We start from the raw sequence: 15,642 nt of genomic DNA, 5'->3' as shown, positions 1-15,642 counted from the left end.
CCAATGCCTCTCCTTCTCCTTCCTCGCCTTCACCCTACTTCCCCTGTCTCGGTCACACACTAATCAGGAATGGGAGATCACAGGCTTGAACCTGCATTCAATGCAAGATACCTCTTGTGCTTTTAGCTGGTTAAACTCCAGCAGTTACCTCACTCCCCCAAGCCTTGGCTCTCGGCAGCAAAGTTCCACACAAACAGCCATGGAGTGAGTGACCAGCTTTAATCCGGGAGATTTGTCAGTCAGGATACCGGGGGAGAGAGAGAAACTCTTTTCTCTTCTGAAACAGTGTCGCAGGGAATCTTTTAATATCCACAAGAACAGCCAGACAGGTGTATGTAAGAGGCTTGAAGAAAGTACAGTATAGGGATAAGGCAGGAGAGTGGGACTGAATGGACACTTGCTCTCAGAGTCAGGCCAGACTTGATGGGTCAATTTTATGATTCTATGAAGGGGTCAGCATTGCAGGAACCATTAGGAAAGCAAACTGAAGGTTGTATCACCATGTTGTCAATTCTGGTTTGTGCACGTTGTATAGATGCCATGCAGACTGATCTGTGAATGAGGGAGAGAGAGAGAGAAAAAGAGAGAGAGTCAAGCAAGCCCTGTGCCTTTGATATTGTGGTGCTGATAAGATCTCACACAGTGACTGCTTTTTTTGTGAAACGGCTCGAGACGACCTGCTAATACCATACAATTGCACAGGGATTAACTCTTGGATCGGTTGATGTTATCAATGAATCTTTTTTTACTGAAACTATTTGCTTCTTTGGAAAAACCTACAACACTCAGTTTGCTCTCTGAGGAAACCTTTCTCACGGCTACTAACCCAACATGAGGTGGGAATATCCATATCTTCATTCATTCAGGCTGCCTCAATGAATGACCTCAAGATCCTAGTTCTATCTTTCAAACCTTCAAGCCGCAGTGCCCTACCACCCCCCGACCCCACCCCACCCTCACTTCTCGTTGGATTCCTGTAGTTCAGTGGTTAGAGCACTCGCCTCACAAGCGAAAGACCTGGATTTGATTCCCGGTAGGGCGAAAAGTTGGTCAAGTTTCCTTACTCCACACGCCTCTGTTTACTTAGCAGTAAGTAGTTAGTGTTAGTATAATACTACTAAGTTGTTAGTATAATACTACTACTACTAATAAATTGGTCATTCAACCCATGCTGTTTGTGGGACACTGCTGTGTGCTATTGGTTGTCGCGGTTCGCCCACAAAATACACAGTCAATCGATTTTCCAGTGTATACCGGGAAGCGCTTTGGGACACCTCAAAGACATGATAAGGTGCTATACCAAATGCACAGATTATTATTATTATTACAAAGAGCCAGGAGGGGGTGGAGCATCGCTTTGAGGTGAGTGTGACGGCCACCTGCCTCATTCTCACAGACTCTCACGGTGACTTGAGGGAAAGGGAGGTCACCTGGTGCCTTCCCGAAGGTCGAAGGTTAGTCAACGTCTTATTCTGGTTCAGCATAGGGGGCGGGTGGGGTGTGACAGCTCCACCTGTGCCAGCAATGCCGTGTCCCAGCTCAGTCACACAGCACTCCCAGCACAGGAGCACACAGGGGCAGCAATCCTCCCAACAAGAGGCTGACAATGCTGAGCTGTCGAGTACTCCTCTACCTCCTGCTCCACCTCACCCTCAGCCTTGTGCAAGCCCAGGAAGAAGTTGAGGTGCAAGACGTGGACGAAAACGGAGAGGTAAACACGAGAATGAAGAACCCACTCTTCGGTAAACCCAAGCACAAGAAAGGTAAGACAGACAGCGAGAGGAAAAGAGACACACACTGTCTACAACGCTAGAGGCAACTGTTACTCTCCAGTAACTTAACGTGAATGAGAATTATTATTATTGATAATAATAATTGTCAGGAGAAATTTGACTGTAAAGCTGTGTGACTGTGTGTTCTGTAGGCGAACACAGCAGTCGATTCTGTGCACAGTACATATCCGCAAACAGTCGTGAAGTGAATGACTGTGATTGAATGACTGACAGAGGGGGGAATCATCAGCCAGGACACACAGGGAGAGAGAAACTCCCTTTTCTTTTCCGATAGGTTTGAGGGATGTTTAATGTCTTTACACCAGGCTGATAACGGTGATGGGTTTCCGTGTGTCAGGCACTCGGCTGATAACGGTGATGGGTTTCCGTGTGTCAGGCACTCGGCTGACCCAGAGAATAAAATAAGGCTGCTTATTGAGAACCAAGATTCAAAATCGCCCTTCATGATCAAAAGGCTTCAGAATCCAAGCCTCGAGTGCTCTGTGTGCACCCTTCTCGAACAATCTTGCCCCCGATCTCCCAGACCTGAAGTTTCGCCAATGATGATGTGTCACGTGTGAGAAGGATTATTGTTTTGAGCTAACAAGCCTGTGAGGCAGGGCAAAAACAATTCTTCCAGCCATTTCCCTGAACCTCACCCCCCCACCCCCTACCCATCCTCCCCTAGGGGTAGGGGTACTGAAGAACAGTAAGGGGGGGGGGGGGCTTGTCGAGAGAGAAACTCCCTTCTCTCTTCCCAATCGCGCCACAGAGATCTTTAACATTGTCCTGTGCAGTGCATTGAATGGGGATTTGGTGGAGTGGCATTCGGTCTGTGTCTGAGGCACAAACAAGGCAGCTGATGGTTTGTGGGAGTAGACATGTCTGGCAGCCCAGGCTTCACCCCTCTAACAATGGAGGCTGATATGATCTTTTCACGGTGAGTGCTACATTTAACCCTTGTGTGATATGAATTTATCACAAGGTCTGATAACATCTCAGCTGGAACTCGCTCCCCACCCCACTCAGCAGGTGAGGCAATGGCTGGAGTATAACCTGGTAAAGCTGCACCGTTTGTCCCGTTTTGAGCTCTGCCTGGCAACCTTCCCACTGCTTGTCCATCGAGGACCACCCTATCCATTGGGGCTTTGGTTTGCAGGGTTAACAGGTGCTAAGTGGCAAAAATCCTTGCCCTTCAAACTCCTGCCGACAAGCCAGGCTGGCCAATCTGTTATCGGCAGTGCCCTGGAGAACTGTGAACTGTCCCGCTCAGGAAATGGACTAGTGAGATCGCCACAGAGGGTTGGCTTAATTTTGTTGCTGGGAAAATCACTTTGGAGCCAGTTCAGCTCCCAGGAGACCCCGTTAACTATTTGCCTGAGAAGTAGCGTCAATAGTTGGTCATTTGATGATCGACAAGCGCAGGTTGAGTTTCCCTAGTGGGCAGCAGCACTCAGCATGAAATAAGCGCTTGAGAGCATCCTCCCACCCATAGCTCAGACACACATCCCTGCCCATAGAGCAATGGTTATAATAATAATAATCCTTACATTTGATACAGCACCTTATGACGTCGTTGAGACGTCTCAAAGCGCTTCACAGGATATACTGTAAAGTCTAGTATTTTAGGTTAGGGCTCGAGCAGAAGCTGCTTACCTCTCTGCAAACCAATCAAGGTGGGTTTCTAGCTCTGGATTCCAGGTAACCGCTTCCAGTGGCCCTGTTATTCTCTCAGTGTATAGTGGAATGTTCAAACAGGGAACGGAATCTGTAAAACAACAAGGAGAGAGATGGTCTTACTCCTATTCTCTTACAGACGATTCCAGGACAGTCAATGTCCTGAAGGATATTGCGACGACAGAAGAGTTTATCAACTCGTCTGATGTGACCATCATGGGATTCATCAAAGTTTGTGGTTTATTTCTCTCTCTAACTTACCTGCTACCTCCACCTGGACATATATAAACACACACACACACACACACACACAAAGCACACATAACAGACACACACAACACATACAATAAGCACACAACACATACACACACATATAGCACCACTTGCTCATGATCACTGTCCATCTGTTTCTTAAACTGGTCCCAGTGTCCTGGCCTCAGCACCCCGCAATTCTGGTAGCCCCCATTCCAGCCAAATGCTAAATACCATAATCAGTGGTCCACAGGGTGTGTGTATGATGTGGTTATAAAGTTACTTGACCAAATCCTTGGTGTTGAGTAATCTGAAATCACGTGAACACCAGGTGAGTGCCCAGCTCACTCTGACCAAACCCAACACCCACTAATTTTGGTAGGTGTTGCATTTTGGTAGAAAGAATGAGGAGAGGCAATATAAGCTGATGGTACAATCTTAAAGGGGGCAAATGAACAGAGACCCGGGGCCCATATCAGCAAATCTCTGAAGGTGGCCGGACAGGTAGATAAAGCTGTCAAAAAAGCATCCGGGATACTTGGCTTTATAAATAGGGGCATAGAATTCAAAAGTCAGGAGGTTATGTTGAATACTTATAAAATGCTGATGAGGACTCAGTTGGAGACTGCGTTCAGTTCTGGGCACCGCACTTTAGGAAAGATGTTAGGGCATTGGAGAGGGTGCAAAAGAAGTTTACCAGGATGGTGCCAGGAATGAGGGACCTTAGCCATGAGGAGAGGTTAGCGAGACTGGGATTATTCTCCCTAGAGCAGAGAAGATTAAGAGGGGATTTAATAGATCATGAGAGGATTTGATAGGTTGAACTAGGAAAAACTGTTTCCATTGGCGGGCGGGTCAGTAACCCGAGGACACCGATTTAAGTCAGTTCTTAAAATAAACAGAGGGGAGGTTAGGAAAAATGTTTTCACGCAGTGAGTTGTTCAGATCTGCAATGCATTACCTGAAAGGGTAGTGGAAGCCGATTCAATAACAACTTTTAAGAGAGAAGTAGATGGGCATTTGGGGAGGACAGGATTGTAGGGCTATGGAGAGACAGCGGGCCGGTGGGATTGAGTTGCTCTTTTCAGAGGTGGCGGAGACACCATGGGCCGAATGGCCTCTTTTTGTGCTGTATGATTCTATAATCGGGAACCGGATCGGTCTCTCTCCCCGTCTGTTTTTCATCCTGATTTCCGCCCCCTCTCCCTCCCCTGTCCCCGCTCTTCCTGTTACTCTGCCAGGATCTGAAATCCAAAGAGGCTGATATCTTCCACGAAGTGGTAAAAAACGTCAGGGCGCTATCCTTCGGGCTCACCCCCAGTGAGGTGGTTTGGAAGAAATACAATGTGACCGAAAGCACCATTTCTATCTTCAAGAAGGTAAGTGACTGTCGGGGCAGGTTTAACTGTGCAGGATCTTGACTGATCTCACACCCAGATCTCAGTTAGATCAGGCACTGGGTGTAATGGTCGCCGATCTCTAAAGGAAGCTAATCCAGCCTAACATGCCTGAAATAGTACAGGAAAATTTTATATCAGGAGGACGTCTCAAAGCGCTTCACAAAACACGAGCAGCTTGTCATTTCAAGTACTGTCTGGCAAGCTCCACACTGCTTGTCCAGCTGGGACCACACTAACAGTTAGGACTTGAACTCATAAGAGAGAGCTTCAGGTAAGGAAGACCCTTCGGCCCATTGGATCCCTTCTTTCAGAACGGTCAATTTCCCTAGTAATACAGTCAAGAGGCTGTGTAAATAAGTCCAACACCTGTGCCTCAACCACCCCTCCTGGTAAGCTCGTTCCAGGTGTTTTATTGCCCTCCCAGTAAAGCCTCTCCTACAACTGCTCCCCACACACCTCAACAACAACTCATACTTTTATAGCACCCTCCACCCAGCATCTCAAAGCTTAACAGTGGCGGAGCCTGACTCCAAGCTGGGGGGAGGGTGAAGATGACCTTGGGTAAGCTCAGTCGAAAAGGAAGGTTGAATCTCTTGCACTCTATGAGTCTACTCGTGTGCAAACCCACTTGCTCCGCTCTGCCTTGCAGTATGACGAAAAACGTGCTGACTATGAACTGGGAGTGATCACTGGGATGACGGCGGCCAAAGTGGTTGAGTTTGTGAACGTCAATGAAATGCGCCTGGTGACTGAGTACAACGACCATGTAAGTGCCAGTTTTTCATGGAAAAACAACCCCTACCCCCGCCCCCCTCCACCCCTAACCCTAACCTCTCCTTACCCCGTCACCTCTCCCTCTATCCACGTCAAGCTCCCCCATGGCTAAGCCGGCCGATATCATTACCTTGTTTTCTGCCGCAGAACGCCATTCAGATATTTGGCTCCCACATTCCCGTCCACATTCTGCTGATAGTGAATAAATCGGCGCCCGAGTACCCCACACTGCTGGAGATCTTCACAACTGTTGCTCGCGACTACAGGGGAACGGTGAGTTCTTCAACGTAGATCCACACAGACTATTACAGCACAGACACAGGCTGTTCAAACCATCCAGTCCTTGCCTACACCCACCCCACATGAGTCTTCACCCCACTCCTTACTCCCTCCTTTCTATACCTTTCTATTCGATTCCCTTCTCCCTCTTGTGTCTATCTTGCTTCCTCTTAAGTGGATCTACGCTGCTATCTGCTTGAACTCAACCGCTTTGGGCAGCGAGTTCCACATTCTCCACGTGAAGTAGTTCCTCTTAAATTCTCCCCCTCCCCACTTCTCCCTATACGCTGTCTTATACTTATGCCCCCCCCCCTCCCCCAAAGGTGTAAAATTCTACCCAGTGTTAGCCTTTTTATCTTCAAATTTCATATCACACGGAACTATGGGAAAGCAAGAATAATAATTATTATTATTATAATTATTATTATTGTGGTATTTTGACCCACGGTGTGGTGGGTAGCTCGCACCATAACATCTCTATCAGAAACAATAGAAAAGTGATCTCCCACCCGGGAGGTGAGAGGCGATCTTGCTTTTAAGCGTTCAGTGAGAGAGAGAGAGACAGACAGACAGAACGGGGTTCAAAATGGAGACAGACCAGGTCAGATAATAATAATAATCCTTACATTTGATACAGTGCCTTTCACGTGAGGCGCACGTCTCAAAGTGCTTCGCAGGATTTACTGTAAAGTGCAGTAACTGTGTGTTTTACATGCCAGCTACTCTGGTACCTAGTGTCACAGTGCAGCAAGCAATGACATTATGGGTTTGCGTTGTCACCTCTTACTACCTGTTTGCCCCCCTCCGCGCCCCTCTCCCCCTCCCCTCAGATGATCTTCATCCACGTCGACACGGACATGAAGTCGAACATTCGGGTGATGGCGTTTTTCAGCCTGAAGCACGAGAACCTCCCGTCCGTCTGTCTGTATAACACACTGACCGACGACGTGGTGATCATGAGAGCTGGTGAGATCAGCGCCTTCAGGATCAGAGGATTCTGCAATGAGTACATCGGTGTCAAGCCCAGAGTAAGTGGTTTCACTTCTCCCCCCACATGTACTGTCCCCTTCACCCTCTCTCCCTGACGTTTAGCGGCTCCTCCTGTCTGTCGCTGGCTGAAAGCACCAGGAAAACCCTGGGCTGGCAGCAGGGAGCAGCAACAAAGTGGGCAGTGAATGGAGTTCATCTGCAATGCAAGACGAGCAGCTGGTGTAACACAGCTACAGTTCGGAATGCGCCTCAGTACAACAGGGCAGCCTGGTAGATGGTTCGGCGTGGGCTTATACATGGGACTTCATTTATAGTCTCTCTTCCTTTCGCGGCTCAAAGTGCAAGAGAGAGAGAGAGAGAGAGAACTGGAGAGCAAATTGGAGGATGTGGGGTTTGGCCATGGTAACAAGAGAATCGCCCGCCTCGTTTCAGATTAAGTTACGGTAACTTTACCGGGAACAGGCAGGCGGGGGCTTGGTCTAATGTTCCCCCAACCCTCCCCATCCAACACTGCCATGGGAGTGTCAGCCAGGCTGTGATCTCAGGTCCCAAAGTAGAGGCGGAGGGGAGAGTATTATCGACTGAGCCAGGCTGTTGTTAGGCTGTCTGTGGGTGCATCAGGATAACAATAATAATAATAATCCTTACACTTGAGATACGTCATCACGTCTTCAAGACGTCTCAAAGCGCTTCACAGGATATGCTGTGAAGTGTCCCAAAAACATTTGTGGTCTGAGTGACCAAACTATCATCGCTATTCCTTTTATTTTGCAAGGAATATTGCCACCAACGATAAGTCAAAGTGAAGTGTTCTGCTTCCCAGACAGATCTGCTTCCCAGCGGGATCGGGAACCGCTCACCACAGGCTGTATAGAATGATCCGTGTTTTCTTTCACATAAAAAAACGTTCTTCAGACTTTCCGCACAAGCCTGAAAAACAATTTCATTATCGGTGATTCGAGCCCAGAAAGAGAGAGAGTCTTATGATTCATGTTGTTTTTCACTTGTTGCCAGATCTAATTTTAGGGATTAAAATGATAGGACTAAAACAGGACATTCAGTGCAGACTGCATCCCAAGCCAGGATCTCCTGCCGCTCAGCCTCACACAGCGCAGCTCAGCTCCACTGCACGTCAGGTCTGGTCAACCTCAGCTCCCCCGGCTTTGCCCACCTCGATGCAGCGCCTTTCACGTCAAGCACATGTCTGATTGTGCTTCACAGGATTTACTGCAAAATCCATGAACAACTGTGCTGTGGGACCTAGAGTCTGTCGCCCTTCAAACCTAGCAAACCATTTAAATCACAGAGGGAGGCCATTCAGCCCCTCCAGTGTGGGGGAATACCAGCACTGACACGATAGGGGGGGGGGGGAGTAAGCTCTGCTCTATGGTACAAACAGTCTACATGTTGTGTTTCACCTGGTGAGGTATCGATGATCAGCCATCGTTGACCCCCTGGGTCTGTGAGTCCCTTTATTTGCCAGTTTTGCTGAGGATCAGAGCGAAGGTAATCTTATCTTCTTCATTTCTTTTCAGCAGCAGATGCCCATACGGAGAGCACCTGAAGAGCTCTGAGACGTAATTCCATTGAAGATTTTTTCAGGATGTGTGTCTTCTTTCACTCTATAACACATCCGCTGCCTTATAAATGTGCCTCAAATAAACTACCAAAACAACACATATATTTTTTGCCGTCACAATGTTGCACTGAATCCTTTGCAGTCAAGGGTTGGTGAGATTGAGGGCATGTGGGAGACACTGGGATTTTCTGTGTTAGTTTGGGATGGCGCAGGCTAAGACGCTGCTCCCCAGATCGCCAACTCAAGTGGGTGCTAGGAGCAGGGCTCCAGGGCAATTCACATCAATCCTATTGACATGGGAAGACAGTACCAAGCAAGTGATATAAAGCCAGCACTAACAAGCACTGGAGAGAGAGCCTGCACGCTTATCATCACACTTCCCTCATAAACACCGAGGTGTGCATGTGTGTGAGAGTAGCAATAATAATAATCCTTGCATTTGATATCGTGCCTTATCAAGTGGCTGAAACTTCTCAAAGCGCTTCATAGAATATATTATAAAGTTGATTGGTAAACAGACGCGTGCGGAATAAGGAAAGTTGCCTAAGGTTTTGGCCCATCTGGGAATCAGACCCGGGTCCTCTCGCTTATGAGGCGAGTGCGCTAAGCTCTACGCTCCAGGATTTCAGAGTTAGCAAATGTGTGTTTTGGTGTGCGTGTGTGTTGTGTGTGAGCAATACATTTTCAACAAGAACGCAAAGGGCTTTAGCAGACCACCTGGTCCTGTGAGAGAGATTGTACCGTAACCCATCTTACAAGTTATTCTCCTTAAGACCAAGAAGTGCATGATCACTTTCCTCCCATGTTGCCTCCTGTACCAATTAGTGCCCAGCCAAGTGGAGAATTCTTGATAAGAGCGAGGCATTTTATTTGGAAAACTGAAGCTGCACTTTGAAAGGAATTCACCTTGTAATGGCTTTCCATTGGGCTTCGGAGCCCAATTAGTTTCGTGTGTTTCAGGCTTTAAGTGGAGACAGAATTGTAGTGTTCAGCAAAATGTTCCACTTCAGACAACTTACTGCAGCTTTATTCCAGCTTCGCTTCAGACTCCATACCGATCCCAGACGGGAGCTTGGGATTTAGGATTGCTTTGTAAATTTCACCTCTTGGACTTATCGGACAATCTAACAACACAAATCACAATACATTTTATACAGCGTCTTTCTTGTCGGGAGGACGTCCTCAAGTGCTTAAGAGTGCTGTCTGAGGGCACTCGAGCTGGGGATGGAGTGGGAACCAACAGTGCGGTGGTGGGTGGAAAGATGACCAAAAGGGAGGTCAAAAAGGTAGGTTTTGAGATAGACCTTATAATAAATACTAATAATCCTTGCATTTGATACAGCGCCTTATCACGTCTTCGAGACGTCTCAAAGTGCTTCACAGAATATTCTATAAAGCGTAGACTGTGCATTTTTGTGGGCGAAATTTGTAATGCTTGAACAAGGTGAGGGAAGGAGGGAGTGAGGGACAGCAGAGCACAAAGACTAAAACCCCAACCCCCTGAACCCCAAACCCCCAACTTCACAGGCTCCCAGCTCTCTATCCTTCCTCATGCCTTCCTCTGTAAATGGCATATAAGGAGACACACAGGACAGCACACAATGTGTTGGGCTGGGATTCTGATCCCTGCGTGCCAGCCGTCGCTCAGCACCTCTTTCATGATCTCTCGGGCCCTGTTGGAAACATTAATCGCCCTGGCATTTGCTAAAACATCCAAAGGAGCAAGAGAACTCAAGGAGCTTCATAGGGAATTGCTGTTAAGTGCAGGGACTGTGTATTGTTCAGGAAAACTGCAGCAAATTTGCCCACAGCAGCCTCTCACAATGAAGTCACAAAGTGAGTGTCTGATTTTATCGAAGACACTGGAGGAGTTTCTCTTTCACCTGACTTGGACCTTAAATGATTCCTGTGGCACAAATGGAAATAGAGAAGGGAGTTTCTCTCTCCCCGGTGGCGCTTTGCTAACAATTCCCCCTCCCACCCACCCACCCGATAAATCGGTTGTCACATTCGCCCACAAAACACACAGTCACTACAGTAAAGTCCCGTAGAGCAATTTGGGACGTCTGAATGAGGTGCTAAGGCGCTGTATCAAGCGCAAGGATGGGCTGAATGGCCTGTCTCCGCATCAAAAAGTTCTTGAGTGTAAGAAAGGGGCACGTCTTACTCACTAAGTGGTTTGAGTGTCTGGAATATTTGAACGGGGGCTGAGTACAGATCGAAGGAAACAACCTGTACCTGAAAACTTAGCTCTGCTGTGATGAAGTGCTAAGACTCCTCGGCTGAACCAAAGCTGTTTCTTATCATGAATCAATTAGGATTCCACAGAAGCTTGTGGAATTACTCTTCGTGGGGAACCTGACCCTTTCCCCTTTCTCAGCTCGGTTTTTGAGCACCACACTGTAAATCTCGACGTGTGTGACCACTTCAGGAGCGGAATATCTGTGGCTCAAAGCAATAGCAGGCGAGGCTTTGATGAAATGAATTAGCTTAATGTGTGTGCAGCCACATGATCTGCAGACTTTTGTACACGTCAGGCAAACGCCTTCCTCCAACAAAGTGCTGATCAAGCCTTGAGATCAAGGACTCAGATCAGTGATACATTTTCAACCTGGCAAGTCTCAAGGTGCCTTCGATCCCACCCGCCCCGCCCCAGCCCCTCAACACACACGTCCCAAAGCGCTTCACGAGATTTATTGTAAAGTACAATGACTGTTCGTTTTGTGGCCAAACGCAGCAGCCAATATGCGCACAGCAACTTCCCCCAAACAGCCATGAGACAAATGAATGACCAATTACTTCTGGGGGATTGTTGGCCAGGAAACTGGGATGCAGAAAGTCCTCTCTCTTTTTGAATAGTGCCATGGCATCCTTAATGTCCACCTGAACAAGGACAGACAAGGGGCATTTTCAGGACAGAAGGAGATATCAGTGACTATGATACCAGCATTGACTGCTGTGGTGGAAAAGCCAGGCACCAATTTAACAGGGCGAAGCCTCAAAGGTGCACAAGCCACGAGTTGGTGACTTGTTCCTGTGTTTGGATGGAAACAAAGGCATGGCAGGGAGCTGGTTTACAGCCGGGGAACATTTCGCTCAGTTTACATGTGAAGCCAGCAAGCACATAGGTTCTCAGCGGGCTCCCGATCTAACGAACGTTTCACCTGGAGCTGATCAAACACCACGTGTTCCCGTAAAGCGTACGGGAGAGGGAAGAGGACATCCTTGCTTGATAATCAGCCTTTTTCCCCCCACTTTCTCCCCTCCCAACCCGGATTCCAGGAGCGCTCCACAGCCTGCTCATCCCCAGGGCCTGGAGGAGCCACAGCTTCCCCCAGCGGATTGCCAGACAGACAGCCTGAGGCTAACCTTGCTCTCGATTCCAGCGAACACCTTGTGTCCCTGCCCCAACACGGACTCCATTGACCTCCCAGTCAGTGGACAGTTAAAAATAACAATAATCCTTGCATTTGATATAGCGCCTTATCACATCTTATTATTAGTTCTGTTTGACCCTCAGCTGTGCTACGAAAGCTACATTCAATAGACTTATCACTAGACCATTCTCCTCATCTCTAAAACATATAAGAGGGTACTCTTCACCATTCACTTACCCTCCGACCCCCATCACCCCCTCCTCCCCGTCATTCTCCATCACACCCTCGAGACATTCACTTTACGTCAGGTGAGAGAGGAACAAGTGGATGTTATTATTATCACGAACAACTCCCCACATTGTGAGAGTTGTAATAAATGATCAAAAACCCATTGATTTTGCCAGTTTATGTACTAGGAGCATGGCAGGACTGTACATAACTCACATTCGCTGTACATGTTATTATATATTATTCGGTGTTGCTTCCGTGCCGGTGAAACCTCTTGGGTACAACCACATTCCCGCAATACCAGGCAGTAATTAACACCCGGGAGGGGAATCCTCTGGGTACATTCTCTAGGGTTTGTGGAGCTTAGAGAGCTGCCTTCACCCCATTGCCGATTACTTGCACAGTATGTCAATTAGTAAAGCAAAATTTTTACAGCACAATTATTATGCCACAATCACTTTGAGAGCATGTCGCAGCGCAGGCATGTCTCTGCTCACTTATCATTCCCTCCCTCCTTCACCAAAGCCCAGTTAAACCCCTCAAAAGGTACATATCTTGTTCTGTCTTTGAATGTTCATCTCTAACACTGCGGATGCTGCAGGTACCTCTTACACCAACATTTACACAGTCGGGAGGACATTCCAAGGCACTGGACAGCCAAGGATTTGCACCCGAGCTGGGGATTAGGATCAGGAGGGGTGGAGGGCAAGGTAAGTGGTGTGGTGAAAAGATGGCCAAAAGCGCAGTCGAAGAGGAAGGTCTTGAGACGGGCCTTGAAGGAGGGAATGGAGGGGGCGAGGCAGAAGGGCAACGGGATGGAGTTTACAGCTTAGTAAACTGCATCAATTACTAATGTCACCCAACTGGCCCCACCAGAGGAACTCAGCTCCCCTGGGAGACACTCCCTTCTCTATTCACATGGTTTCACCAACAGGAAAGAAAAGACAGATGATACCTCTTTGAAATCTCTTAACCGAAGCACAGACTTTCCCCCTCACCAGACTCACTGTCCCCTTTTGGGATCTTATGACAAGTGGTTGAGACCAGAACCACAGCAATAACTCGCATCTACATAGCACCCGTCAAACACGCAGGCGACGCAGCGTCTCAGCACCACCGCTAAACTCCACCGGGTACAGAGTGCGCAGACTGGGCAGGTCAGCTCAGTCGGGGGGGGAGATGCCAGCTACAACCTGTAACAATTCAAGCCAGGCGAGTCGGGAGAACACTTAATGTGGTAAACCACATAGGCTCACTGCGAGCGGAAATCTCCTCGTGTTGTCATCTGCGAAGGTGTAGGGCTTGGCATAGCGGAAACATTCACTTATCATCCGTGCACATGTCTGTGTTACATTAAAGTTAGCAATCCAGAGAGAGAAAACACCATGAGCAGTAGGGAGGCCTGTGTTTATAATCACTGGAGGCAGGGAAATAACATTAATTAACTGAAAGAGGGCACCTTTTACAGCACTTCACCTCATCAGAATGTACCCGAGCTGATGCCTACAGTCGACGTCAAGTGTAGTGACTGCTTTTCCCAAATCTATTTTGTACGCAGCCACACACACCCCCACGGTGGGAGAACACAAGGGTCTTACAGAGCAGAGCTGGAACCGTTAAGCTGCCTTAGTGCTGCCTCGTACAGTTGGTCCATAGGAGAAGATTGTCTCACACACGCACACTTGCATCCACACACATCCACACACATCCACATCCCCACACACCCACAATGAAGGGTGATTTGAATGAGACTGTGGACGGCCTCAAACCAATCCCTGACAATGTAAAAATGGGATTCCAAAGATCAAAATGTTTACAATGTATTTTTTCTCCCTCTGCTTACTTTCCTTTCCTCCACACTTCCTACCCTGAAGCCACATGTTTCTTTCGACTCCTCCGCATATATGCGGGCGGGGAGAGTGTCATATTCAATAAATGTCAATGAGTGTCCGGCGGGGGGTGGGGAGGGGATATTTGAGGGGGAAAAGAGGTTCTTTCCCCTCGTATCCTGGCCATCAATCCCACCCTCCCCGCCCCCCCAACAATAAAATCGCTCATTCACTTCACGGCTGTTTGCAGGAACATCACAGTGCACAAACATTTGCCTACAAAACACAGTTACTGCAGTTTACTGGGAAATCCTGCGAAGGGCTTTGAGAGTTCTTGGTAAGATTTTGCATCGATTGGCAGATCGCTTTCCCAGGGGTAATAATCCCTTAAAAAATTAAAATAATAATAGTTTGGCCATTCAATCCATGACTCTTTGTGGGACACTGATGCCGTGCTTTGCCCACAAAATACACAGTCACTCCACTTTACGGTATTTCCTGTGAAGCGCTTTGAGATGTTTCGAAGACGTGATATCAAATGCAAGGATTATCACTATTATCGTTATTAATTGACAAAATCCCACAGAAATACAGAAAAATAGTCAGCTTTAAATTAGAAGCCTTTTTTTTTGAGGAGCTGTGGGAAAAGGAGTCGAGATTGAGACCAGGACTTGATGTCTTTTCTACAACACTGTGATGGAATTTGTGGTGAGTGCAACCCTCATTGTTTCCATGTACAGTCCACCTTCCGATTATTTTCCCTGATAGGCTTTCCGAATGGGAAGGTTGGAGCGTTTTTCGGAGCGGAAAGAGGGCGTCAGTGTAAACACAGGTTGGAACGGAACAGAAAGAAAGAGTGACGATCCTTCTTTCTCATGGTCCCGCCGCGAGTCAGCTTGGTAGGTAGGTAGGTAGGTAGGTAGGGCGCTGCGTGGAAAGGAATCGTTATTCTTTGAACACGCTGGTCACACTCTTCAAACAAACTGTTCCACCAATAAAGATGTTTTCATCCGCAGCACATGTAAGGTGCAGCACCTCCCACAGTGATATAAGGTCACTCTGTCCCTTTATCTCACGATCTTAAACAAGCACTAACAACCCCTAGTCACACAGTCAAACATGTGTCAATATCTCTGGTGCCCAGAGCTTGAGGGAGTCTAATGTGTAGACACACGCACTGCTCAAGTCACAGGTTACACTCTGATTGGCAACTGGAATAAAACTGCCTTTGATTTTTGGTTGTGAACTGGCAAATGTGCCTCACTCCCCTCTCCCTCCCCCCCCCCCCCATTCTGGATTATGAAATGAAAAATAGCCTTTGCAATTGATACGACGCCTTTCACGTCAGGAGGCCGCCTTAATGGATATTAGTGTGAATAAGCTTTGCATTTGGTATAGAGCCTTATTACGTCTTCGAGACGTCTCAAAGCACTTCACAGAATAAACTGTAAAGTGAGTTGACTGTATATTTTGTGGGTGAAACGC

The 15,642-nt window shown here is 47.7% G+C and overlaps 2 protein-coding genes across 3 annotated transcripts in view; one reads left to right on the top strand and one right to left on the bottom strand.

Moving 5' to 3' along the window:
- The window catches only part of LOC103189421 (retinal rod rhodopsin-sensitive cGMP 3',5'-cyclic phosphodiesterase subunit gamma), a 35,796-nt gene extending 32,314 nt beyond the window's left edge, over positions 1-3,482 (bottom strand). The window contains exon 1 of the transcript XR_006085869.1: positions 3,429-3,482. The gene's annotated coding sequence lies outside the window, so the exon portion shown is untranslated. The remainder of the gene's footprint in view (positions 1-3,428) is intronic.
- On the top strand, positions 1,575-8,817 carry LOC103189422 (endoplasmic reticulum resident protein 27). Of its 2 annotated transcripts, none has more exons than XM_042344968.1 (7): positions 1,575-1,763; positions 3,589-3,680; positions 4,943-5,080; positions 5,751-5,867; positions 6,023-6,148; positions 6,985-7,182; positions 8,683-8,817. In XM_042344968.1, the coding sequence occupies exons 1-7, from the start codon at positions 1,607-1,609 to the stop codon at positions 8,716-8,718; spliced, it is 864 nt and encodes a 287-aa protein (XP_042200902.1). In that variant the 5' UTR covers positions 1,575-1,606; the 3' UTR covers positions 8,719-8,817. The 2 variants fall into 2 exon arrangements, with proteins under 2 accessions (XP_042200902.1, XP_007908004.2); XM_007909813.2 differs by having other exon boundaries at positions 8,680-8,817.
- The last annotated feature ends 6,825 nt before the right edge of the window (positions 8,818-15,642 follow it).

This window comes from Callorhinchus milii, unplaced genomic scaffold (assembly GCF_018977255.1).
Source record: "Callorhinchus milii isolate IMCB2004 unplaced genomic scaffold, IMCB_Cmil_1.0 Scaffold31, whole genome shotgun sequence".
In the NCBI taxonomy this organism is placed as follows: Eukaryota; Metazoa; Chordata; class Chondrichthyes; order Chimaeriformes; family Callorhinchidae; genus Callorhinchus; species Callorhinchus milii.
This window is presented reverse-complemented; position numbering and strand designations above follow the sequence as displayed.

What these genes read in the sequence shown, in the direction of transcription:
- LOC103189422 (XM_007909813.2), top strand. Translation starts at nt 1,607, where the DNA reads ATGCTGAGCTGTCGAGTACTCCTCTACCTCCTGCTCCACCTCACCCTC. An exon ending in TGACTGAGTACAACGACCAT is followed by an intron (nt 5,868 to 6,022) that starts GTAAGTGCCAGT and finishes TTTCTGCCGCAG; the next exon opens with AACGCCATTCAGATATTTGG. An exon ending in ACATCGGTGTCAAGCCCAGA is followed by an intron (nt 7,183 to 8,679) that starts GTAAGTGGTTTC and finishes ATTTCTTTTCAG; the next exon opens with CAGCAGATGCCCATACGGAG.